Source organism: Atractosteus spatula, chromosome 11 (assembly GCF_055471065.1).
Source record: "Atractosteus spatula isolate fAtrSpa1 chromosome 11, fAtrSpa1.hap1, whole genome shotgun sequence".
Classification (NCBI taxonomy): Eukaryota; Metazoa; Chordata; class Actinopteri; order Semionotiformes; family Lepisosteidae; genus Atractosteus; species Atractosteus spatula.
Window position 1 is genome coordinate 15,477,804 of NC_142716.1, and position 25,445 is coordinate 15,503,248.

The 25,445-nt window shown below is 41.5% G+C and overlaps 1 protein-coding gene across 4 annotated transcripts in view; it reads left to right on the top strand.

The window, feature by feature from the left end:
- Nucleotides 1-25,445, top strand: part of mast2 (microtubule associated serine/threonine kinase 2) — a 172,267-nt gene that overhangs the window by 23,990 nt on the left and 122,832 nt on the right. For all 4 annotated transcript variants that reach the window (XM_088927342.1, XM_088927343.1, XM_088927344.1 and 1 more), the window contains exons 2-3: nucleotides 10,921-11,068; nucleotides 12,483-12,625. In XM_088927342.1, coding sequence (XP_088783468.1) covers nucleotides 10,921-11,068; nucleotides 12,483-12,625 — 291 coding nt within the window. The remainder of the gene's footprint in view (nucleotides 1-10,920; nucleotides 11,069-12,482; nucleotides 12,626-25,445) is intronic.

Here is a 25,445-nt window from a genome sequence, read left to right on the forward strand (position 1 = left end):
GGGCCCCTGAGCAAGGCCCTTAACCCCAACTGCTCCAGGGGCGCCGTACAATGGCTGACCCTGCGCTCTGACCCCAGGCTTCTCTCCCTGTCTGTGTGTCTGTGTCTCATGGAGAAAAGCTGGGGTATGTGAAAAGATGAATTCCTAATGCAAGAAATTGTATAGGGCTAATAAAGAAACATTATCATTATCATTATCAGGCCTATTCTGAATTTCTCCTGCCCCTTTTCTTTATTTTCTTCCCCTGTGTATTTCTTATTTTGAGCCAAGTGAAGCCTTCCTACATTTGCAAAAATAAACCGGAAAACTAAAGCAGCCTTCAGTAAGCACAACTTGGACGTGAAATGGAAGACAGCTTTAGTGTTGTGTTGTTGGTGCACATAATTGCATATAATCCTGTCAGCCCCCTCCCCCCCCCCCCCCAACTCCCTTTGGGGAAAAAAGAGCCTCAGCCAAGAATCAGACACTGTAATTGACAATTCTCACTTTAATGGCAAATAAAGACAAATTATAGCTCAATGATGTACACAGCGCAGGGACCTCCTGCTGAATATTCATTTTTAAATTTCTCATTTGGGTTTGATTCCAGAGATGCCGGTGTCTTCAGTGTGTGCTGGGCCGCAAAATGCTGTGAACGCTACTTCAGTCTATTCAATTCAGAAAAAAATAAAGATGTATTTCCACGAAAACAATTACATTTTTAGATTCCTTTTTTATCTTTTCCTTCAGTGCAAAAGATGAAAGTTTGGGTGAATTGCGTTCTGGGTCACGTTATGTTTCTTGCAGATGTGGGAGAAGGCTAACAGGTGATGTGGATGCTGAAGGCTGAAATGCTATAGCTTCCTGGCCTGCGCCTTCAGGAGTGAATTGGCACTCCTGCTGTGATCAGCTAGAGGCTGCGGCAGGAATGCGCCGACTGCAGACCCCTTGTGATATCACTGGTGCTCTGCAGGAGGTCATTAACATCCCTGCCTCCCTGAATTACAGCCCAGCACAAGCAGCTTTTAATTATTCTGCTGTCACATATAGTGCATGTACCCATGATGGATTGCTAAAAAAACTGCTAACTACAAGGCAAATAAAAGAGCTGGAGTGAGAAAGTCTGCAGAAAAGCCAAACGTCAATGTTGATTTGAGTAGAAATGAGTTCCCTGTCCCTGTGAGATGCCACTGTAATGGAGATCTTAGGTATCTGCGAATGACCTTGGTTTTATCACTGCTCTAAACTTGGTATTGCCCCCTTGCTGTTTTTTAATAGTTGCCATACTTTACAAAAATCATCATAAAATATTTTAAATCATTTAATTTTTTAAAAAGATATTTTTGGGTATTGGGAGCGAAAACAAAATGCCACTTCAAGCTATGTTCATTGGCTTAGCAGGCTTTTTGGGTTCTCTATAAGAAGGGATTAAATAATGCAAAATAATTCTAGTGGGATGAATTCCATTTGAATTAATCCTTAAATAATCAAAACTTTAGGGATGGGGGTTAAACTAAACCTCCTTAACTATTCAGCATCTATTCCCCAGGAGACTGCTCATTCATTAATATACATGCAGACCTGAAGAAAAAAATCACTCAAGTGAAAAGGATAATCTCCATTAAAATACCTGAAATGAATATAATTTGTCTCAATGTTGCTGCTCTGCTGTGTTGGTCTTGGGCAGCCTCCGGTTTTGATGTTGGAGAAGGAGCAGGAAGTGTGTGTGTGTGCGCGCGAGTGTGTGTGTGTGAGTGTGTGCGGGATAGAGGACCTCAATTCACCATTTAACATTTTTACATCAGAAGCATGGGGATATGTTTTGAGGTACAGTACCAGGTCTGTAATAGACCTAAATGCTAAAGCCATTCTTCCTCAAGTGCAAATTGCATTGCCTGTGACCGGTTCAGTGAGGAATTTCTTTTCCCTTAAAGGGAAAGAAGTGTGAACCCCGCACCAAGGACTGAGTGGAGAGGAAGCTTCATTCTTGAGCAGTGAGTCAAAGGCTCGTTACACGGCCCTCGGGGAAAAGAGCGATCCAGGCCTCGGCATGTGATTGGCTCCATTCTCCTGCCTCTCTGCTGTGAGAAATAACAGGTTGGATAAGAGCAGTTTGCCGGCTTGACTTGACTTGGCTTGGGCTCCGGGAAAATAGTGGTTTGCTCCTTCGTTGGCACAGAACCAAGCCTGCAACATTGTTCAAGAAGTCAGTGACTCATAGGCCTTTACTGCACCTCTGTATTTCCTGTGTACCGCTGTGAAAACGCCAAGCACATTGAAAACTTTGAAATACGAGGAAAAATCTTTAGCCGTTGCTTTTAGGTTACAGAAATCCCCGGAGACCCTACCAGACGAATAGCTTTTATGATGCAAAACCTTGGATTTGTGATTTTTTTCTTTCCGGCTTGCTTAATCACTTTACCTGACTTTGCATCAGCTGGCTTAACAGTACTTTGCCTCCCTTTCTTAGCATGGCATTGAACTTGCCCTTAAACCACAGCACAATGCTTTTGGTGTCACAGCCATAAGGATGAATGGATGATGAAGAACAGCTGATTGTAAGCTACAGAAATCTGACAAGTCTGAAAAATAACTAGTGCTTATTGTAGTTCTTCTTGATGAGTGTCTTCTTACGTAGATTTCTTGTTAATTAGCACTTCCAGAGATGGTTTCTTTTGTGATATAATCTTGGGAAGTGTCTGGTTCCAAGAGTAACAGCCTGCCCTCATGCACTTGGAAAGTGAACAGACAACTTCCTCCCAATGGGTACTGCGATTTGAAAGAGGATCGTTCTGTTGTGAACACAAAATTAACGACTACAGCAACAAAAGCTTCTTGATGTAATAGAAGTTCATTAAGTTCATAAAGTTTATTGATGTCATAGAAATGCTTAGTAAATAGACAAAGAGCTGAGTCAGACAAGCTGTGGATACAACCTAGTTTTCTTACAGAATGGCCCCTCTAATCTAATCTGGGTTTCCATGTATGCAGGGTCCCTACAGTTGACCCTAGAAAAAAGTGCTGTACCCTATCCCCCCCCTCCAGCAAATTCTCTTTATTTGATTATCTGATGTTTTTATACAAAGCAACACCCATTTTTGTGCCTATGGATACAGCTGGATATGTTAGCAATGAAATGGAAGAGTGAACCCCATTGCTCAAAGGTACAACAGCAGCAACCTTGACGAACGCTCTGACCCAAAACCTTCCATGTATGAGTCCAGAACTGGGACCTCTCTACCGCACTGCTGCCTGTCTGGGTTTTAGTTTTTCAAGATCATTTTCCTGTATTTTATTGTGCTTCAGTTCTGGTCTAGGCTATGCCCCTCAAATTACAGTACGGGTGACTGTAGCGGAAACCAGGCTGCATACTTGTCCCTGTACTGACAGGGGGTGACTATTAATCTACATTTATACATCTAAAGCTGGCCTTTAGTGCGGTTGCTATGGAAACTGAAAAGTTCAAAACACTTTATCTACACAGGAAATATCATAACCCACAAATCTGGACACAAAGGTCACCGACTGTACTGGGAAGCCTTGTGTGTGTAGGGGGCTGGGATTGTCTGTATAACTTTTACACTGCATTGAAAAATTAATTCATTTGAATGCCATTGATGGGGAGAGACTTTAGTTTTGTGCATTCATTTCGATTAACCTGTTTTTTGTGGGATTTTAAAACTACTTAAGGAGTGTGGGCTTTGTTTCCGAATGGAAAACCTGTATATTTTACGTGTAAGTACACTGAGAATTGTAGGGCCACTACACTGTGGTGGAATCTTTCTCTGGCTGTTTGTATTCTGTGTACAGTCATTCCAGAGTCATACTGCAGTCTTTATCTCAGTGTGTCACAGGAGGCTCTTCAATTAAGAAGAAGGCAGCGTGCCAGTTGTTGAGAGTGTAGTCGTCTGTAAAATGTAAGAGGACATGCTGAATAGATTGCTTTGTGAAGTTTATTCCGCCTATCCTTTCTGAAACTTTACCTTTGACCTTTGTTCTAACTTTGTGCTTTTCACCTATGAAGTATAAACAAAGGCTTCTGCACAGCAATCTAGTAACTGTGGTGTTTACAGATAAGGAAGAGTGTTGTGTGAGCTGTGTTTGTTGTTAAAAAAAAAAGACCCATGCGTTTTGAATTGCATACTGTAACACATACAGTGAAACTGCTAAGCAAAGGTACAAGATTATTTTTCAGTGCCAGTTAAGATAGTACATATTATGCGAGACAGTAAAAAAAGGGGGCCTGTCTGTTACTGCAGTGCAGTAGTTATCCCTTTATTAAGCGTAGTTCGAACTATAAAGGATTGGTTTTCTCACCTTATTGTCTAGAGTGGATAGTCTGTAGCCTTAGGTTAGAATGCAATACTTTGCTTTAACTGCAGAGTGTCGTATATAATAAACAGAAATTATATATGTGTAATGTACATGATCCAGGAATTGTGCTTTTCAAGATGTAACGTGGGTTAGAGCATTGTTTTTGAACTGCAGTTTCTGGCATGATTTTGTGAACTCGCAGCCCTTTGTGATGATCCCAGTGGAGTATCCCACGCTGTAGTCTTTGCTCTGGCTGTATCATGTTGTCACATATATTGGAAAATAATTAGGTCACCCAGAGATTTTTTGACATCACTAAGGAATGTTCTTGAAATGTCAGGTGTGACAGCAGCATCGGCAATGTGACACAGTTCTGGAGACAATGAGGTACATTTCTGGGTTATGTATGACTTTTCCGATAGCAGAGTTGCTGAAGTGAGTGACGGTTTAATAATCAAATTATGAGTTTAATTACGCACTTGCTAACTGCTTAATGGAGTCAGTTTAAGTCAAACACTGGGATGGGTGTACCATGCAATGCAGTGTGACTGCAGAGAGTAACTGCAGCTCTACTGTTCAACGTAGCCCTTCAAGCTTTTAATTGCCGTTGACATGTGAATAAATGTACAATGAACAAAGTACATTTGGAGATCAATTGAGTAATTCTAAAGGTGGATTGGAGAGATGGTGCTTCTTCTACAGGATGTTGATCTCCATTGTTAGTTAAAGACAGAGGGAGAAGGTTCAGTGTAAGACCTGGCCAGATGTCCTGGTTATAAAAAGGGCAGTTTAGCAGCCAGGCAGCAGGGTTTAGGCAATGGACTGAGAGCAGAATGTGTAAATACTGGACAACCTTAGCATATCGGTTGAAAAAAGGCTTATGTACTCTGTACGTGGAGCAGAGTCATGATGCTGCAGTGTAATTGGTATGTATGAAGTGTAAATCTGTCTGGGCAGAATTCCCCTGGGGTTACCCGACTAGAAAAGCAATTCAGTTTTAATTTCTCTGACAAACGTGACAAATTGCTAATGTGTACATTACATTAGGCAAGCTCTCTTCACCATATATTGTAAATCAAATGTTGTGTAAATAACGCAGTAGAGCAGTGAAAAAAAAAACATGTTGGGAGACTATTTTACTTTATGCTATGCCAGTAATTTTGGAGAGAGATACCCTGGGCCATTAAAGATCCAGTTCTTTCTGCTGCTCTTGCAATATAAACATGCAGAGTATATGTTAATGGACTGGCTAAAATAGATGACAGATTGAAATCAGTTCACTAGTCTGATTTATGTGTGTACTACATTGTATTTACATTGACTTACATTGCCTTTCCTGCATTCAGCAAAAACTGAGGTGTGGGCAAGGAGCCAAGGAGATTGGAAAGATACAGCATGAAGGCGTCTAGTGATGGTCACCTTAAATACACACATTATGTGCTTGGAATAACAATGAGAGAATGTGCTACTAGATACCTGCAGTGGAGATGACTGACTCCAGCAGCCTGGCCATGTTTAAGAATATACCCATATTATATACAGCAGGAATTAGATTTATGTAATGAGCTGGTTCTTCTCTCTAGCACCAGAGGTGTAAGGATTTTTGCACTGAACTGAAGATTAGTACCAAACTATGGGATTGTAAGTAGTCCAGGGTTAATGTGAATTGGAGCTTGTGAAATCAATAATATCTTGTGTCTGAATATAAAGACAAGCTCCTTTCAAGATAGCATGTCTTGTATCTCAGTGTTTTGCCAGCTTTACATGCCTCCTTATGTTCTTGTGTATAGATGAGGAGATGCATGTGGAGCAGCTCCTGGCTTGGTGAACTCATCCCGGAACTGAGTTCCCACCACTCCTCTCCCTCATGACTCTAACCTGGGGACCTGAAAAGACATGAGGGTGCCTACTCAGCATATGACAGTGATTTGCCTTGTGTATTTTTACTTTTGTTTTCCAGAGACAGTTGTCATCATGAGTATCAAGAATTCTGGTGGAAAAAATCATTTTCCTTTTTTTTTTTGTCTTCGACATGATTTTTCATCACCCACAGAATGTGTAGTTCTTGTGTCACAGAAGGTAAAATGTGCTGAAGGAGGCCATGGAAGGTCCGTACCAAATATAAGAAAAAAACATCTGATTACATCTGAAGTGATGTAATGGATAATCACCACATGTCCCTATCTGCTGTCTGTGTCTTTATTTCCTCCCAGAAAGCATTTCTGTGTTTTCCCTCCCTCACTAATTGCAATGACTGATAAATGACACCAGCACTTGTGTCCTACAGTACTAGTCATGTGTTTGTTCTTCATCTGGTTTCCAGATTGTATGCATACGTTCCCATTCAGTGACAGACAGGCAAGCATGGGTTTGTCCTTGCATTGTAGGCTTCATCAGAAGTGTTTTACTTTGTTCGTTTATAAGGACAGGTGCTGCTCTTGCTGATAACAGTTCATGGTCACACATTTCAGGGCAGCCCTGAATCTCTCTGTTTTATGGCAAAAGGGGGAAACGGAAGCAAACACTGAAATCTGGAGGGGGCCAGCTGTGAGCCACTGCTTGGGGTATCTTGGTCAGAGTTGGCTGACCCGTTCCCAGACCTGGTCCTGAAGACCCACACGTCTGCTGAGAATAATCACCTTAATTGAAACCTTCCTTGAACTAACAGGTCTGCCACTTTTTTGCTCCTCAGCAATTTGGAATGCCATGTTATTTATGAAAAGCAATAGTTGAAAAGCAACCTCCAAGATGAAAACAATCCAACAGTTCAAATTACTCCCGTTGTCAAGTCGGTTAACTTCGAAACTTAAAAGTTTGGCTGAATGAAGAACCCGCAGGTGTGTGGGTCGCCAGAACCAGAATCGGGAACCACGTTGTGATTCGAACCAGCATTGCCTGGGCTCCATGGGCCCAGTTTGCACACCAGACCAGGTGCGTTTCTTGGCTGATCCATTTGACATCCCTCCTTTATTTTGCTCTGTGAGGATGTGATTATACAGTTCTGGATGACAAGAATGAATCGCAGCTGGAGATCGGCATCTTGGAGTGGCTGGCTCTCTATTGATCAAGGCAGCTTGCTGTTGCAGAAGGAGCACTGTGAATGCGAGTGGTGGTGTTATCGATAGAAGAGCAGGATGATGGCGTTCCCAAGGGTGGCAGTGATTAATCTTTAATCACTCAGGACAGCTCTCCCCTCATTAACCCAGAGACACGTGGTGTGGTTGGGATTAGGATCTCAGGGTCGGCTCTGTCCCTGGCTGCATCCACTAGCGCAAGCCGATGAGGTGATCTTTCAGTAATGCTTGGGCAGAGCCAGTAATACCTCTGCAGTCTGGGGTTTATTGTGTACGCCAAGACTGCGAGGCTTAGCTGTACTGGACTAAAAAAGCTACTTTTATTTTCCTAACAATGGGCTAAATCAAGGTCCTGTAAAATCCCACTTTGAGCCGGAAATACCCTGTTCACATAAAGTAAAGTACTGTACTGTACTGCTGTGCTCGGCTAGGATTCTAGCAGTGATCTGTTAAACCATATCTTTAGACTGTGTAACACCCATCAACTGCTGGCAGATTAACTGCCCTAGGAATTGACAGTCTAGCGAACACACTGTAAATGGAGTACTTTTTTAATACACTTGTTAACGCAATAAGCATCCACAGGTCTTCCTCTGCATTGCCGACTCGTTTCGATCTTGTATAACAGGACTGTCTTTAAGTTTTATGGTTTATTTGTTAGAGTTAATACAGTAACATATCCTCTAATTATGGAGCAGGTGCACTTCAGACTTCTGCTAATTAATCTAACTGCTGACTAATCGTCATCTTTGCCCCCATAAAACCGTGCCTTCAGCAGCCTGAATGCATTGTCAACTGTGCTCACAGTGGTGGCAGCCCTTATTTAGGCTGTGTTTAGTTGGTGTGGAGTACAGTGCTTTGCTTTGATCTCTAGCCAGGGCAGTGGTAGTCTTGTGGCCCAAGCAGTTAAAATTGAACTGAAAATTCTTCCCCCCCGCCCTTGTAATGTAAGAAAATCCGTGCAGCCAAATGAGCGCAATGCGAAAACGGAGCCCAAAGGCTTTAGCGGTAATTTCTTTCAGTGTGTCCGTAATTGAACACGCTGGCCGGCATTAACGATACATGGCCAGTTTGCTACTCTGCAGCTCCCAGTGTGGTTCTCCGCTGTTGTTGTTTTAGTTAGTTTTATCAGATGATTTTTATTGAGGTGGTGAGAAAGGAATGGAAGCCACGTTCCTTGGGGACCATTTACTCTCCAGTAAATTCCTGGAGTGAGCGAGAGCACTGTTATCAGATTTTGTAGTCCCTTAGAGAATGGTGCTGTGCTGTGCTGCTGGGTTCGACATGTCTGCACAGAGGGTAGGCCAAGCTGTGTGTTTTCCTTGCACTGCCTAGACCTGTGATTTGTAGCTACACACATCTGTGTAGGCAAATGTATTCAAATGTATGCACAAATGTGAAATATCCAGGGCCTAATATACAGGAGTGTGCATCTCTGAAAACCTGAAATGGATCACACCGATATGCAGTGGGAGTCTTGTGTGGCTACTTGCAGTGAAAGCTGCGTTTCTGACGTGTGGGAAACAAGCTTACTGGAATAAAGCTGATTAACCAACCCTTGAACCTGACTCCTTAAGCTGTGATTCCTCTGTCCTGCAATTCATCTGTGTCTGGGTTGAGTTCATGCACAGTGCTGGGCTTGTCAGGGCTTCTGCTGCACAAGGGTTTGGAATGTGCGTGTATTAAACCAGAAGAGCACCTCTGGTGTGTGGTCTGAATGAACCAGGTAATGAAGAACAGACACTTTTAATGCATTTTCTTTTTCCATTCCTTTTTGAAATGGGTGTTTGTATGGAAATACCAGTTTAACTTGCCTTCATGTAGCAGGGCATTTCCCACAGCAGTGTGGTTAACATTGCCTTTCCCAGTGGTCTGTAAAATTCCATTCGTGCAAGAAGGTATCCGAACTACAGGGCGGAGATGTGGCAAAAGAATGGACGTGTCTGGTTTCAAATGAATTAAATGCTTCCAAATTCTGCACCACTCTGTAAAGTTCTGTGGGGATTTACTAACCATAACTGTAGCACACGTCTTTAAGGAATTGTGCTGTTATGAATGGTTTTTGCTGCCAAAGACAATTATGGGCAGAAATTATACTGTAATAAACAGAGAGGCAGTGAAGGTTTAGTAAAAGACTTTCTGCTTGAATCGTGAGTGCACAGCAGAATAGCTTCACCATCTTTTCATTCCAGACAACAACAGGGTAGTCTAACTGTCTTGTGAGTAATTCTAAGCTTTAGTTTCCTTGGGGTTTTAAGGTTAGAGCTTACATTTTTCATCCGACTTTTGTTAAATTCATATTTTAGTTTGAATATTTGTACTTTGACATGATATTAGTACAAGACAAAGCTGTTGGCATTGTGCATCTTAGACTAGTTAATTAATCTAACATCTATACGGATGAATGAGCCTAGGGTTATCATTGACAAATATTTTTTAAAGTATAGTTTTTTTTTTACTCAGGTGAGAATTGCCAATTATTTTGTATTGTATACTGTGGTGGGGTGCTGTCACGGGTATGTTTTTATACTCAGGTCTCAGGGAAACAGACAGTCCTATGCAGCAGTAAGGTAAAAAACACTGCTCTTTATTTTACATTGCTCCAAAACACAAACAAATCCAAGCCCCAGCTTGAACTCCAGCTAGACCTCTTCTTCTGTCCCCCATAAGTAGTTGAGTAGTTAAGCTACTTGCTGTCTCCAAGAATTTCTCGATTCCAAAAGTTCATCCAAAGAGAACTCACAGCATTTTCAAGAACTCGAACTGGTCTGAGCTCCATGGGTCCTGTGATCAGTCGGATGATACTTCCCATGTCCTTCAGATGCAGCACATCCCAGAGTATCTGAAGTCTTCCATAGGCATCATATGTAAGCCGTTAACCTTGAAAACCTCTATTTCCATTCACCTGACCAATTATCTTCCACCACCAGGTTCAGACAAGAACCTCCCTCTTACAGTCCCTTTCCGTTTTTGAATCTTCACATGCTTTCTTGGAGCCGCAGTGGAGAGCATCAAACATGTGGACGTTTTCCTTAGACGCTCACACCTCTTGGGTCATTCTCATTCACAAGCTCCACAGCGCCTGGCAGGGGGGCTAGTGCTGAATGGTGGAGTGATGTCCTTTACTGATGTTGCATAAGTCTGCAGCAGCAAGGCAGGGTTCGGGCATCATTATTGCACTAAGGAACCTCTGACCAAATAACCACAACGCTACCCAGATAGCACTCAGCTGGTTGTCAGAATACACCGTGACATGACCCAGGCTCAAACTGGTGACATCTAGTTCTCTTGAGTGCTCTTGAGTCAGTGGCATTCCAGGCTGAGCTGCCCATGAGCCTCCAGTGTTAATGCCACTAAAGGGACAACCTTGTATCGGATACATGGGGGTCATGCTTGCATCTGTAAATGGGTATGGATGTATGTGTTGTACTAAGATACGGTCATTTGTACTGTAATGGTGACCATATAAAATGAGGGGAGGTTCTCTTTTCAGGTTAAGAAATCTTCACTGGGGCTAATTATGTGACTCTTCTGATCCTTCATTGTCCTGCAGAAGGAATTTTCGGCGCCCCCTCCCCTGCTGTTCCGGAAGCTCAGCAATCCTGACCTGTCGCCCTCCACTGGCAAGTCCAAGCTGCAGCGGCAGTTCAGTCAGGACGACAGCCGGGCACGCCGGAGCAGCCTGGCCAGCGGACTGACCGGTGAGACACAGAGGAGCTCAGCCTTGTGGAAGAGAACGATGGAGCTGGTTAGGCAGAGACAGGAACAGGGTCCCGATTGGCTTCATACCCAGTTGCTGTATGTCAGCCCCTTCAGGTTCCTCTGCCTCCAGATCACTGAGAGGCCGAGCTGGTCAGAGAACACTGCTGCCATCCTCACTAAAGCCCACCAGCGCCTTCACTTCCTGAGACAGTTAAGGAAGTGGGGGATGAGCAAGACAACACTCACCAATTTTTACCGTAATACGATTGATTGGTGGTATTACGGTGTGGTATGGTGGAGCCACAGTACAGGACAGAAAAGCCATACAGAGGTTTGTGAGGTCCGCGCAGAAAATCACTGGGACCGAGCTATCCTCCATTGACCAGATATGTCTCAACCGCTGCCACAGCCAGGCTTGAGCTATACTTCGGGACCCAATTCACCCTGGCCACGATCTGTTTTCACCCCTGGGTTCTGATAGGAGGTATTGCAGTTTTAGAACACTGACGAATAGATTCAAAAACAGTTTCTTCCCCCAAGCAGTCCGCATCATAAACAGCTCAAATTAGCACCTGCACATATTAGCACCTGCACTTTAAGGTACTGCACTTTTTGCACTATGTCCTGTCTTGGCTGTATTCTAACGTCTATTGTCTAAATTTATTGTCCATGTCTGTTTGTCATTTGAGCCTATTTTTTTTTCTCTACTGTTACTGGGTACAGCTGAACGAGTAAGCATTCCAATACACTTGTTGTATATGGCAAATAAAGAAATCTTGAATCAGTTGTTGTGCTTTAATATCCCGTTGGATTTGGAGCTGGTCACTGGCACACTCCGGGGGTTTGTGACCTCTCAGTCTGGCTGTGGATGCCAGTTAAGTGTTAATAGCTCATGCTGAGTGTTAATGTCCATATTTCACATGCCTCGGCTTATGAGAATTCCTGGGCATGCAAGCCCATCAGCTGAACGTCGGCTCCCCCTGTCTGTCATCAGCACAGTAAATCACAGCCCTGGAAGGCTATCTTATTCACACAAGTTTCTGCTTGCAGCCAAGGCTGAGATGAACTCTTTGCTTTGCCTTTGTGTGCTCCTGCGATCTCTGCAGTGCTACTTTAGCTACTAAAATGTTCTTTGGTATCTAGCCAAGTAATTTGTATAATGCAGAACCCTTTCTATATTAAAATGTACAGGATAACATCTGGCATAATGTACAGGCACCAGGATAACACAGTGGGGTGAACACAGATTTCTGTGTGGTAGCTTGGCCTTGGGTAGGTTTGATGGCACACAGTTGTGTAGAAGGACTATTTGAATACTAATAGAGGATATTGGAGAATTACCCTGTTGTTTTGCTGTGTGGTTATAACAGAGCTCTGTGGAATTGTAGCTGATTGCCTCTCTCTCTGCTACAGGAAAGCAGCTTCTGCCCCTGTCCAGTAGCATGCACAGCGGCGTCAGCCAGTTGACATGGCAACAGTCCGGAGAGTCGAACAACCTGGTGAGGATGAGGAACCAGTCGCTGGGGCAGTCAGCGCCCTCTCTTACTGCCGGGCTGGTGAGTACACCCCTTCTCACACTTCCATATTCGCAGACGGGATCGCCACCGCGCTTGCCGAGAGCCTGCAAAGTAGGCCAATCCAGTCAGGGATCTCGCATTTAGCCTATTATGAATAGCTTGATTGTCTCCATTACGTTTTCATCAAGGCTGCATAGGAAGGGACTTCATGTCATGCCAGCGGTATATGCAGGAATTAACGGGAATTGGCCCTCTCTGGTTTTGTGGAGAAAGTCGGGCCCAGACTTCAGCCCCTGCTTGTTGTGACGTAAAAGCGGACTTGCAGAAAGCGTTACTAGATGATAGATACTTTATTGATCCCGTGAGGGAAATTGCAGTGCAACAGCAGCTTAACACAGACAACACAGCAACAGTGTAACGAATGATACAATAAATAATACAATACATACAATACAGTCAGTACAGTGAGAAGTGCACTAAGAAGAGTTACTCACAGTCCAGAACACACAAAGAACAGAACAGAACAGTACACAAAAAAGTCATATTGCAAAGTGGTGGCAAACTAGTGGCAGAGCGTTAGGTGAAAGCGTTACTGGTCTTCGTTCTCATGGCTCTGTGGCTCTGAGGCGGCGTGTGACCCTCAGCTGTGTTGATGGATAAGGATTGGTCCTTTCTACGGTGGCGTCTACCGGCTTCCTTTCCCCTGCGTCTTCTCGTTTAATATTGCATGCTCAGTAATTCTTCCTGCTGAGTCATGAGCAGTGGATCAAGGGGTCTTTCATCCCTGCTTTGTGGGAAGTGTAGTGCTGACATGATTAACTGGGTTTCACGTGAGTGTCTGATCTAATTAGCTGTGCCTTTGGTTATGCCGCACCAGGGCGGTCTGTTCTCCTGGGCTGCCTTCTCACAGTGTGTGGCAATAAGAGGACTCAATGGGCTTTCTCTTCTTTTTAATGAGAAAAGAGAAAAGAACTGTTTCCAGGGGTCTCTGTCAGCCTTACAGTACAGGTTCTCAATACGTATTCAGGATTTTAGTTGTGTCTAAACAGAGCAAACGTTATGTTCTTGGTGAGCAGGACTGTCTAGTTCAGCCCTGTACAGTGTAATCAGGTGTCTCTAGCCCTGGTCCCGATGGGCAAGATTCCAAGAGGTGATTTTTATAGGTGGCTTATAAATCATTATTTTATAAAGTCCTGGAGCAGTGTAATTAGGATCATTTAAATAGGGTATAGGGAGCATGGTGGCACAGTGGTTAGCATTGCTGCCTCACAGCACTGGGGGCACTGGGTTCAACTATGGACCTGGCATACTATCTGTCCAGAGTTTGTTTGCTGGAGTGGGTTTCCTACTAGTCACATTGAGAGGACGTGTGCTACTGGTGAAATACTTGACTCGTTTTTGTAATAGGTAGAATGTCAGTTGCATCCTAATAAAATGAACAGTTACTGTGAAATATGAGAATGTGGAATGTAAATATAAGATATGAATTATCAGAAAATATCACATAATAATTATTAATTTATTCTGGATATAATTACATAAGTGTTCCTTCTGTTTACCTAATGGAAACTTCATTCATGGTCAGTCATGTTGGGCTTAGCTGTTACTAGCTGTATTACACAGTATTACCAGTGGCAGATACTGCTAGTAATGGCAATACTGTACTATAAATGTGAATATTGATACGAAACTAGTTACTGTATTCATTAAAATAAACCTAAATACTACTACATTGCTGTTCTTCAGTGTAACAGTATTAGTAATGCCCTTTACCATTTCTTCTAAGCACTATAATGCAGAAAAGGTCATCTTTATTTGAAGCCAAGCATTTTTTACAGATTGCAAGCCTGCTTGACTCTTGTTTTCGTCTCACCTCTATGGAAATAAGCTGTCAAGACCCATTTGTGAGCAATACCTCCATCTTGTGTCTCTGTCTGGTGTTGCACAGGGCTAAGAAGCTCCAACAATAAAGCAAGCAGAATACTGTGAGAGAATGGAAAAGTAGAGATAATTATAGTTTGAGCAAAATATATGATAAGATCACTTTATTAGCCATATACAATTTCTTGTATTAGGAATTTGTCTTCTCCCATACCCCAGCTTGCTCTGACACACAGGCACACAGACGGGGAGAGAGAAGCTTGGGGTCAGAGCGCAGGGTCAGCCATTTATACGACCCCCCTGGAGCAGCTGGGGTTAAGGGCCTTACTCAGGGGCCCAGTGGAGTAGGATTCCTCTGCCGGCCACAGGATTTGAACCGGCAACCTTCCAGCCACAGGCGCAGATCCTTAGCCACAGTGCCACCGCTCTGCCAAATATAGTTTGCTGTATTTCCAAATGTCTTTTAGAAGATCTGTGTATTGCCTAGTCCATCTCATAACTTGAAAACTGTAACTGAACATTGTCAAGGATGGTCAAAATAAAATCTAGTGCAGAGTCTTAAATCAGCCTGCACGATCTCATTTTAATTTTGATTAAGATGTTTTCAGAGATTATTGAACAAACATGCTGCTGCTTTGAAAGAGCACGGAGTCATTCCTAAGCCCTGTGATGAAACAAATAAATGCAGAGTCATGGAAAAAAACTTCCACTCTCTTCGCAAACATAATAGGGTGAATATTTCATTTTTCCGGTGTGTGTTGTTGGCCTGGATCTCTCCTGTGTATCTGCTGTCACTGACAGGTGACTGTGACCCAGTTAGTTCACAGTGACTTTGTGTTAGTGCTGCAAATCTGTCAGGAAATCTGAGCTTATTTATTGATGACACACACACAGCAGCAGGGCACAGTTTATAGGTCTTCTGCTACAGATGTCAGTGATGTTAACATTCGAGTGACAAAGTGGAAAAAAGCTAACAAAATGTTAGGATATATAGGCAAAAGTGCAGAACTGAAGGCGGTGAATTGTTGAGGTTTTCAACAGAGAAGTCACCTCAGCCAAGTTCTTTTGAATAAACAGTCAAACATGAACCAGAGGAAACTATGTGAAAGTGCATTTAAAACTGAGAAAAGCAATCACATCTTTACACAAAGGGTTGTGGAAGTATGGAACAAGCTGTACTGTGCTGAAGTTGGTACCCTGGGTTTAATTTATGAAACAGCTGGGTGAGATCCTCAGATCAGTTAGTTTACTAACTCCCTCCTCTTGTTTGTATGCATTCTTGTATTCTTGTGGCAAAGAGTCCTGGCAGTGTGGAATGAAGATAAATATAAAAGAAGTATATGCTGTACGTCTTCCTCTGAATGCCCCAGTTTGAACTCATTAGGAGCTACTCATCTAGTATGAGCACTGCAGCCCAACCTGCAGAGCACAGTCTCCGTGTGTCTTCAGAGACATGTTCTCTGCCAAGCACGTTAAAGCACTGCTCTCTGAAGATACGATGAGCTTTCTGCCCACTGTAATTTTCAAAATGTGTGAGAAGACTGCTGTATTTAGGAAGGAAAAATGCTTCTAGGAAGTAGTAGTATAGGAATCATTTTTTAAAACCATGGTAGACACTATTGGTTTGAGCACTGTAAAAAATATGTAGTTGATTATCTCTTGAGCATGATGCCAGTTCTGTGTCATGTTCCTCCTACCTGCTTAGCTACGAAAGAGGACCATGGTAGGCGTTTATCTGCTGGAAACATCTAGCCCTTCTGGTTTCACTGGTACTGGGAGCATAAGTGGCTACAATACACCCAGTCTTCCAGCTCTGGTGAAGATTTATTCTTTTCCTAATGACTATGCTGATTAATCTGTTGCGTTGTAGCCCCACCTATTGGTGTCGGGTATGTAGTGCACCCTGATGCGTGAAGATTATGTAGAGGAATTAAATGTCCACCAGAGGGCAGCATTGTTTTCGGATAGGACCGTTAAGTTTTTTTCATAAACATTTGCACAGAATTAAAAATATTACTATATTGAAGAAATTTTACAGACTGCAGAAATTTTATCAGAAAAATACACATCTAAATAAGTATCTGTCATACTACAAATTGGAAAGGAGTATCTGGAGTTAACGTTAATATTTGGAATTCTGCATTACAAGGTGATATTCACTTATACAACATGAAAACCATTATACATTGTTGAACTGTAGTGCTATTCAACTTAATTACTTAAAATTATTTACTTGACTGGGCTGTAGTTGATTATCTCTTACTGCTCATACTTACTGAATGACCAGTCTTAATCCTAAACATTTTTTTTCTGTTAATTTTTTCATCAGATCTAAGTTATTTTGCCTGACTCTTGTGAATGAGCCTGTTTCTGCTTCAGGGACTGTCAAGGAACCAGGGAATACAGAAAATTGCTGACACATCAAATCCCATCTTATTTTATCTTCATGGCTTCAGGCTATGTAGGGGAGAAGAGTCAACTGGATTTACCAGTTCTTGAATAGACTGAATGAAGCAGCTGTTAAAGTCATTGGCTACACATGGATATCCGAAGACTCAAAACACTGAAATTATTTCAGTGCTTGTTTATTATTTCTAATGACTCTCATGGAGTGTAATGTGCCTTAGATAGTTTTAGAAAAAAAATTAAATGGTGAAAATTGTATTTTTGACATTTAAGAAGGATTTTTGTTTGTATTGTATGGTAATGGTATTGTTACTTGCTTTTCTTTAGATAAACATTGTTTATGAAAACACAAAAGTAAAAGCAGTTTGTACCTGTGATTACACACTAACTGCTTCAGTAAGGCTTTGTTTATTGTCACTGTTATCTGTTACAGAGTCAGTTTTTAGATGCTGGAGACTGAATTATTCTTTTTGTGGCTGAACATGTAGTCTGGAGAGGTTACAGCAGGGAGTTGCATGAGTGTGTGATCTGTAAAGAAACCTCTACTTGATCCTTTGAAAATATAGTCTTTTTGATTTGAAGAGCAGAAGAGCACTTATTCCTTCCTGATATGTATGTCTGAAAGTCAGTGTGGGATTTGGATGAATGGTATTGTTGTAACCTTTTTCTTTGAATGAAGCAAAGAGTGGGGATGTGGGAATTAATCCATGGCAGGATGAGGAGAAGTGCTTCACATACAGTATTTCAAGTTTTGGTGGATTCATTTTGAGGACTGTTGTGTTTCATTTCTTCACTCCAGTTATTCACTGCTTCAGATAAGCAGTGTTTCTTCATATATGCAGAAATGTTTGATTTAGGAATTGTAGAGTGGGAGGTATATTTTTGGTTGTTGTGCTTGTATTTTTTATTCTTCTTAATGTGTAGCCCTGTGTAGCTGGATTTTTTTTATTGTGATCTTGTTTCAGATGAATGTTTTTAAAGGGGTTGAAACAGTTTCCTATCAATTTAAATTAAAAGTCATTTAGGATGCTGCTCTTTAGTAGTAGGTGAATCAAAGACGATACCCTGGATAGTTAATTCACGTGGGCAGCAGGTTTTATATGAGACACGAATAGTACCAGTATGCGATGGTGTAAAATTAAGTGTTATGGCAAGTGTTCAGATTCTCTTATCTCAAAGCAGCAAGCAGCTATATTTTGCAATATGTAGCAACCCACACAGTAACAGTATGCAGTGTTTTCCAGTATTTCTTATTATTTATAATAAGTGGTGGCATTTATAATAAGTGGGCGAAGCGGTGGCACTGTGGCTAAGGATCTGCGCCTGTGGCTGGAAGGTTGCCGGTTCAAATCCCACGGCCGGCAACTCCGTTCGACCCCTGAGCAAGGCCCTTAACCCCAACTGCTTCAAGGGCGCCATATAAATGGCTGATCCTGCGCTCTGACCCCAAGCTTCTCTCCCTGTCTGTGTGTCTCATGGAGAGCAAGCTGGGGTATGCGAGAAGACAAATTCCTAATGCAAGAAATTGTAAATGGCTAATAAAGTGATCTTATCTTATCTAATATACAGTGGTGTGAAAAAGTGTTTGCCCCCTTCCTGATTTCTTATTTTTTTGCATGTTTGTCACACTGAAATGTTTCAGATCATTAAACAAATTGAAATATTAGACAAAGATAACACAAGTAAACACAAAACGCAGTTTTTAAATGAAGGTTTTTATTATTAAGGGAAAAAAAAATCCAAACCTACATGGCCCTGTGTGAAAAAGTGATTGCCCCCTAAACCTAATAACTGGTTGGGCCACCCTTAGCAGCAACAACTGCAATCAAGCGTTTGCGATAACTGCCAATGAGTCTTTAACAGCGCTGTGGAGGAATTTTGGCCCACTCATCTTTGCAGAATTGTTGTAATTCAGCCACATTGGAGGGTTTTTGAGCCTTAACCGCTTTTTTAAGGTCATGCCACAACATCTCAATCGGATTCAGGTCAGGACTTTGACTAGGCCACTCCAAAGTCTTCATTTTGTTTTTCTTAAGCCATTCAGAGGTGGACTTGCTGGTGTGTTTTGGATCATTGTTCTGCTGCAGAACCCAAGTGCGCTTCAGCTTGAGGTCACGAACAGATGGCCGGACATTCTCCTTCAGGATTTTTTGGTAGACAGCAGAATTCATGGTTCCATTTACCACAGCAAGTCTTCCAGGTCCTGAAGCAGCAAAACAGCCCCAGACCATCACACTACCACCACCATATTTTACTGTTGGTATGATGTTCCTTTTCTGAAATGCTGTGTTACTTTTACGCCAGATGTAATGGGACACACACCTTCCAAAAAGTTCAACTTTTGTCTCGTCAGTCCACAAAGTATTTTCTCAAAAGTCTTGGGGATCATCAAGATGTTTTCTAGCAAAACTGAGACGAGCCTTTATGTTCTTTTTGGTCAGCAGTGGTTTTCGTCTTGGAACTCTGCCATGCAGGCCATTTTTGCCCAGTCTCTTTCTTATGGTGGAGTCATGAACACTGACCTTAACTGAGGCAAGTAAAGCCTGCAGTTCTTTGGATGTTGTTGTGGGTTTTTTTCTGACCTCTTGAATGAGTCGTTGCTGCGCTCTTGGGGTAATTTTGGTCGGCCGGCCACTCCTGGGAAGGTTCACCACTGTTCCATGTTTTCGCCATTTGTGGATAATGGCTCTCACTGTGGTTCGCTGGAGTCCCAAAGCTTTAGAAATGGCTTTATAACGTTTTACAGACTGATAAATCTCAATTACTCTGTTTCTCATTTGTTCCTGAATTTGTTTGGATCGCAGCATGATGTCTAGCTTTTGAGGATCTTTTGGTCTACTTCACTTTGTCAGGCAGGTCCTATTTAAGTGATTTCTTGATTGAGAACAGGTGTGGCAGTAATCAGGCCTGGGTGTGGCTAGAGAAATTGAACTCAGCTTTCCAAAGATGTGATAAACCACAGTTGATTTATGTTTTAACAGGTTGGGCAATCACTTTTTCACACAGGGCCATGTAGGTTTGGATTTTTTTTTTCCCTTAATAATAAAAACCTTCATTTAAAAACTGCATTTTGTGTTTACTTGTGTTATCTTTGTCTAATATTTCAATTTGTTTGATGATCTGAAATATTTCAGTGTGACAAACATGCAAAAAAATAAGAAATCAGGAAGGGGGCAAACACTTTTTCACACCACTGTACATCTAATCACTAAGAATGAATCTAGATTAAGAGGGATAGCCGAGATTCAGAGGTAGTGAGAGTGTCTGTTGCAGACTGAAACAGATAAATAGCTTTTTATCCCACAAGATGTCAGAGCAGGAAGGCATGGATCCGCTTCTGATCACCCCCGATGGGGGGTTCTTAAAAGGATGCGTTTGAATTGCCTTTTGCTCCTTAGTATTATTACACATCGGAAGTTTTTTCTCGTTTGCCTTTGGAAACAACACAGGTTTCTGGTATGCAAAGGTCCCAGTCAGCTGTGTAATAAACTTACTGATTTCAACAGCGTGTCACTACAGCAACCAACTTTGCATTATGCAGATGTGCTAAAACAATAAAAATTGAAAACAAAAAGGATGCATTACTGGAAAAACATCAATGTATTGTTCTCCCACCCACAAATGGACCTGGTTTAACTGTATTGCTGTATTGTGATTTACCAATAGCCGTGATTGAATTCTGATGCACATCACCTACTGAAGTGGTGATGGGGAGCCGCTGGGATGAGGGAGGGCAGCTGTCTAGACTGGGTCCTTCAGGCAGTGCAAGGGCCGTGTGTGCCGTGAGGGTGCTGGGGAGCCGGGGCGGATTGAGAGGAAAGCTGCGCTAATTAGCGCTGACTTCCCCCTCTTGTGCCGTCACAAGAAAATAAATCCCCCTTCCCTCTCTGTCTTCGTCTCTCGGTTCCAAAGGCCTGAAGAAACATTTTAGCTGTTACTGTACTGTAGCTGTTTAGCTGTGCTGTCACTCCATGTCAGTGTGCTTTCTCTTCATCATCTTGTAGTCCCAGCATTTTGAAGATTTCCAATTAATACCGATTCCACAGTAGGAGACAAGCACAGCGAAACATGTTGTAGAAATTGAATTTTTAAAATCTGCTTGTTGCCAGACTGAAGTTCTTTTTTTGTTTGCTTTGTCCACGTCCATCATCTTATGGGGGACAAACAAAAAACAAGCAGGGTGTTGTTAAAGGCAGAATTTGCCTTGGCTTGCTGTGCGAGCTTCCATGACAGAATTTAAAAAGGGTTTAAGTGTAATATCAGCAAAAAACTAAACCCTGTGAAAGCATGCAGATTCTTTATTTTGACAGGAGTTGTTTGTCCTGACTCTCAGATGAGAATTATACTCATGACAGGCAGGATGAGTGTTCTGGAATGTGAATTTTAAGATGACACTGAGAATCTGCGTTGAAGGCTAGCAGATGCTTTGGAGTCAGGGAATAGAATCAAATGGTTAAAGTCTCACACATAGTTTTTTTTCTAGGGGCTGTACTCACTGGCTCCCCCCGCAGGAGCTCTTGATGTGCTACTGTCCACACAACTTTCCGAAGGAGAGCAGCTTGTGTTGCTAGGCGATTTGCCTGCCGAAGGAACTGGGTCACATGATGCTTTTGTTGACAAGACTGTCCAGTAGACAACATAATTGATCCATTTTATTGTGAAAAAGTTTGAACTAAGGTGAAACTTAGATTTTTAACTACATTGTAAAAAAAAATAAAACATTGCCAGGAGTTGTAATTCCTGAATGAGAATGAGGTACCCTCCGTAGGACGTGGGGCGCCCTACATTGAAATCTGGAGCGTAATTTACTTCATGCCATTCTAACATTGTAGGGCAGCTTCAGGGGTGTTTAACCCTGAAAAAAACAGATGATCAGGGTCTACGTTACGAGCAACTCTCCTCATGAATGAAGAATTAACCCATTCTTATCTCTTTTCATATCTTTAGAACCACTTTACTGACATGGAAATATTAATAATATTAACTTAAATATGTATTTTGAGAAATATGGTAAAAATAAATCCATTTAAATGATTGTAAGTGAGGATCAGTTATTTGTGAATGACAGTGACACAGCCATGTACTTCAGTGCCACAGCAAAGTTCTAAAACATCTTCAGACAATTATTCCTGGGGGAATTCCTCAAGATTGTGTTTTTCTGTTTTTCAAAGCATTTGCAGGGCTTTACTAAGCTCACTGTGCAAGTGATCACTAATAGGATCATTTGTTCAGATGAAAATTTAATTCTTATTTTAGAAGATAATTGGAAAACAAATTGAAATGCACATAATTTAGTTAGAGGAATTAAGAATAAAATAGTTTTTTTTACTCAGCATTTTTTTATTAATAAACTATTAAAATAGTTTCTTAATATATTAATTAAAATAGTAATAAACTTTTTTATTAGTTTATTTAGAGAATTCAGACAGACAGCATAGCAGATTTTGCACAGGGGAAAAGTTACACAATAAACCATCACATTTACAACAGCCTGCTCCACACTGGATTATTTTTTTCCAATGTAGGCGGCAGTGTTTGTTGATCTCAAGATTATATTAATATTGCCAAAACAACATTAAACAAATACAAAAGCAGAAAAGACTGCTGGTTTGGAATAGAAACTGTTGTTAAATTCTAGGCTTTTTTATAATGTATTATTAAATCACAGGGTTTTTAACTCATCATTTAAAGACACCCCAAACCTTTCACAACAGACACGTTTCATCCTTCCTGTTGTTATTCTTAATAATATAAAAAACGTGCCTCTTTTTTCACTGTGTGGAGGCGCTAATTTTCTCTTTGTGCAGCATCAGCTCAGCAAGCAGATGCCTTTATTTCCCATCATTTCCAAGATTTGCATTTTTCTTATCCTTTGATTGAATTTTTTTTCTACATATTTCACCACTCATTTAAGATGGTTTAATATGGAGCTCTGGAAAGGTCAAGCATTTTTAAAGTAACTGTGCCGGTTTATCTTCATTTATTTATGCATTTAGTTCTTGTTTGCTGCACAGATAGCTTTCAAAGGCATAATTATTATACCACTAATGTATTCATGCCTGGGCCTTTGTTGCGTTGTCCTTTAAGTGGGACAGCAAATAGTACAGCTGTCTGTAAAGGGCAGTGGCGAGTAATTATAGCCCTACTGTTTGGGGCTTGACAATGGGCCCTTGGATAGCTCTGTCTGGGGCTGCTTTTCCAGGAGCGAAACTCCTGTGAAGTCCATGTAGATGAATAAAATATACATAATGGGAAGTTGGCAGTGTGCACCTGAACTGGAATCTGTTGCTCATCAATATTGAATGATCGTATACCCTTGTTCCCTTTACTGCTAATTTTTTCATAATTCCTGGGAAATCGCTGGAATCAAACAAAAGCTCTTTTTCCAGTCTGGGCAGCTGTGAGTTTGGGCCTGTGTTGTCAAGGCCTCAGTTCAACAGGATAGTTCAGCCAAGGGCCTGGGACGTTCCAGGAGTGACAGGGGTTGCTGTGTGGCTGAGAGAGCCCTGCCTTATACTGACTTGACCCGTCCACTCTCTGCGACGCTCAGCCAATGGTGAGCCAATCCTGGTCATTTTAGACTTTAGACTCAAACCCACGATCACAGAGCTCAGCCCACCTTCAGTGGTTTTGCTACTCAGGAGCCACTCAGGTTAGTATGGTTTTTGGAGGACATTTTCATATTCTTAGGTTTATTGTGGTATATTCACACTGTTAAGTAACAGTGGTCACGTGTGGATTAACTGAGACACTTAGGCAAATCAGTGATAAATAATGGGATTTCACTAGATAAAATACATAATACAACATTTTTGCAAGTGTTGTTTTCACGGACAAAGGAAAGATGCGACAGGCACATGTGACCACGAAGCAAGAGCCAAGGTTAAAGATGCTGACAGCAGTTGTAAACTGTGATGGCAGGCGATGACAATGTCAATATCTCCTCTAACATTGTTAAAGGACACTGGTTGCCTTAGGTTTTAATGGAAGGAGTGCGACCAAGATACCATTATTAAGATGTCAAAGTCAGTTCAAATAACTTTTGTATGCAGGAAATCACAAAATTGTTCATTGGACTAGTGCGACTAAGTTATATGGTCTGATGAATCCAATTTTGACATTTATTGATTTGGATGATGCTGTTATTTTTTCAGAAAGGAAAGGTTGAACTATAGCCTGGTGAGATGCATGAAGATGGATCTGAGAATATTTAGGGATGTCTCTTGGCATTCAGTCTCAGGCAAATTGCATGATTAGAAGTGCTAGCCCAGGAATGGTACAATACCATGCGATTCATTTTGGAAATTGCTTATTTGGAAAAAGGATTTCTATTTTAGAATGACTGTGATCCCAGTATAAACTGCAAAATACCACAGTTCAATGGTTATCTTGTGAAATGACCCTTATATTCCACCACTCGATAACCTCATTTTGCATGATGCTGAATGTATAATATACACTCATATTAATGTCTCTTTACATCTATGTACAAATGAATGTTTTCATTATACCATCTGTATTGAGTATACAGTTTATGTATAATTATGTTTTCATTATTGTGACAGAACATTTTTCAGTTTTAAAGGCATTTGCAGTTTCTTGTAGGAGAAGAATTCTTGGAATCTTGTTTTTGTCAGAACAGCACAAAATGGAAAACAGTTATTTAGACAACTTTGTATGTAATACTCATTCTGAAATATTAATGCGTGCATTATAAATAATTTCTTAAATTGCATGGCTCCAAGGCCCTTGCTGACACAACTGAATGATGGGAAAAGAAAAGAATTCCAGGTTAATGGCCTGAAGAGCCAGGTATTGTGTTTAGCTCACTAACTGACCCTGTGTTGTAGGAAGGCACATAGTAAGTCATTAGATGTGTTCTGGGGATCACTGGTCTCTCTCCCAGCTTTGCCATGAAGCAGGTGATATGTGAATAAATTAAGGAAGTGACATTGTTCTTCCAGGAGAGAAAAGACATTATTACTTTAAACTAGACCTCCTGTTTGCTGTAATCTCTTCTATCCCAGTCTCCTCCATTCATTATTCATATGAAAGCAAATGCACAAGCCTGCCTGCTCTGAGCAAATGATAAATCTCTGAAGAAAGATGCACTTTCCCATGATACCACACCGTTTGGTCTATTAGAATCTGTACTTTCTTGTATTTGCATGCATGCCTCTTGTATGTGCTTTTTCTGATGCAACGCTTCGATGAACAGGGAGTTTTAAGCTTTGAGTTTATGATGTGAAGGAAGTAGTAGTCTGCAGTCCATGGTGTCAGACTTCTTAATTGTATATTCCACTGGAGCAATTGGCACAGCTGCGGTTATGTAAAACTGTTGTGGCAACAGAATACAGAAAAAAACTTTGCAAACTTGGAAATGCATAATGTAGAAGATGCAAATAAGGCTGCATATTTAATAGCTTTAACATGAACATCGTGTTCTATATTTTAAAAAAGCACAGAGATCATTTGTAATGTTGGCTTAGTATAATTGCCTGGTTAATCTCAAACAGGCCCAAAACCGCTTTCAACTTGGTTTGTGCAAAGAGATTTTAATCTGTCCTACACA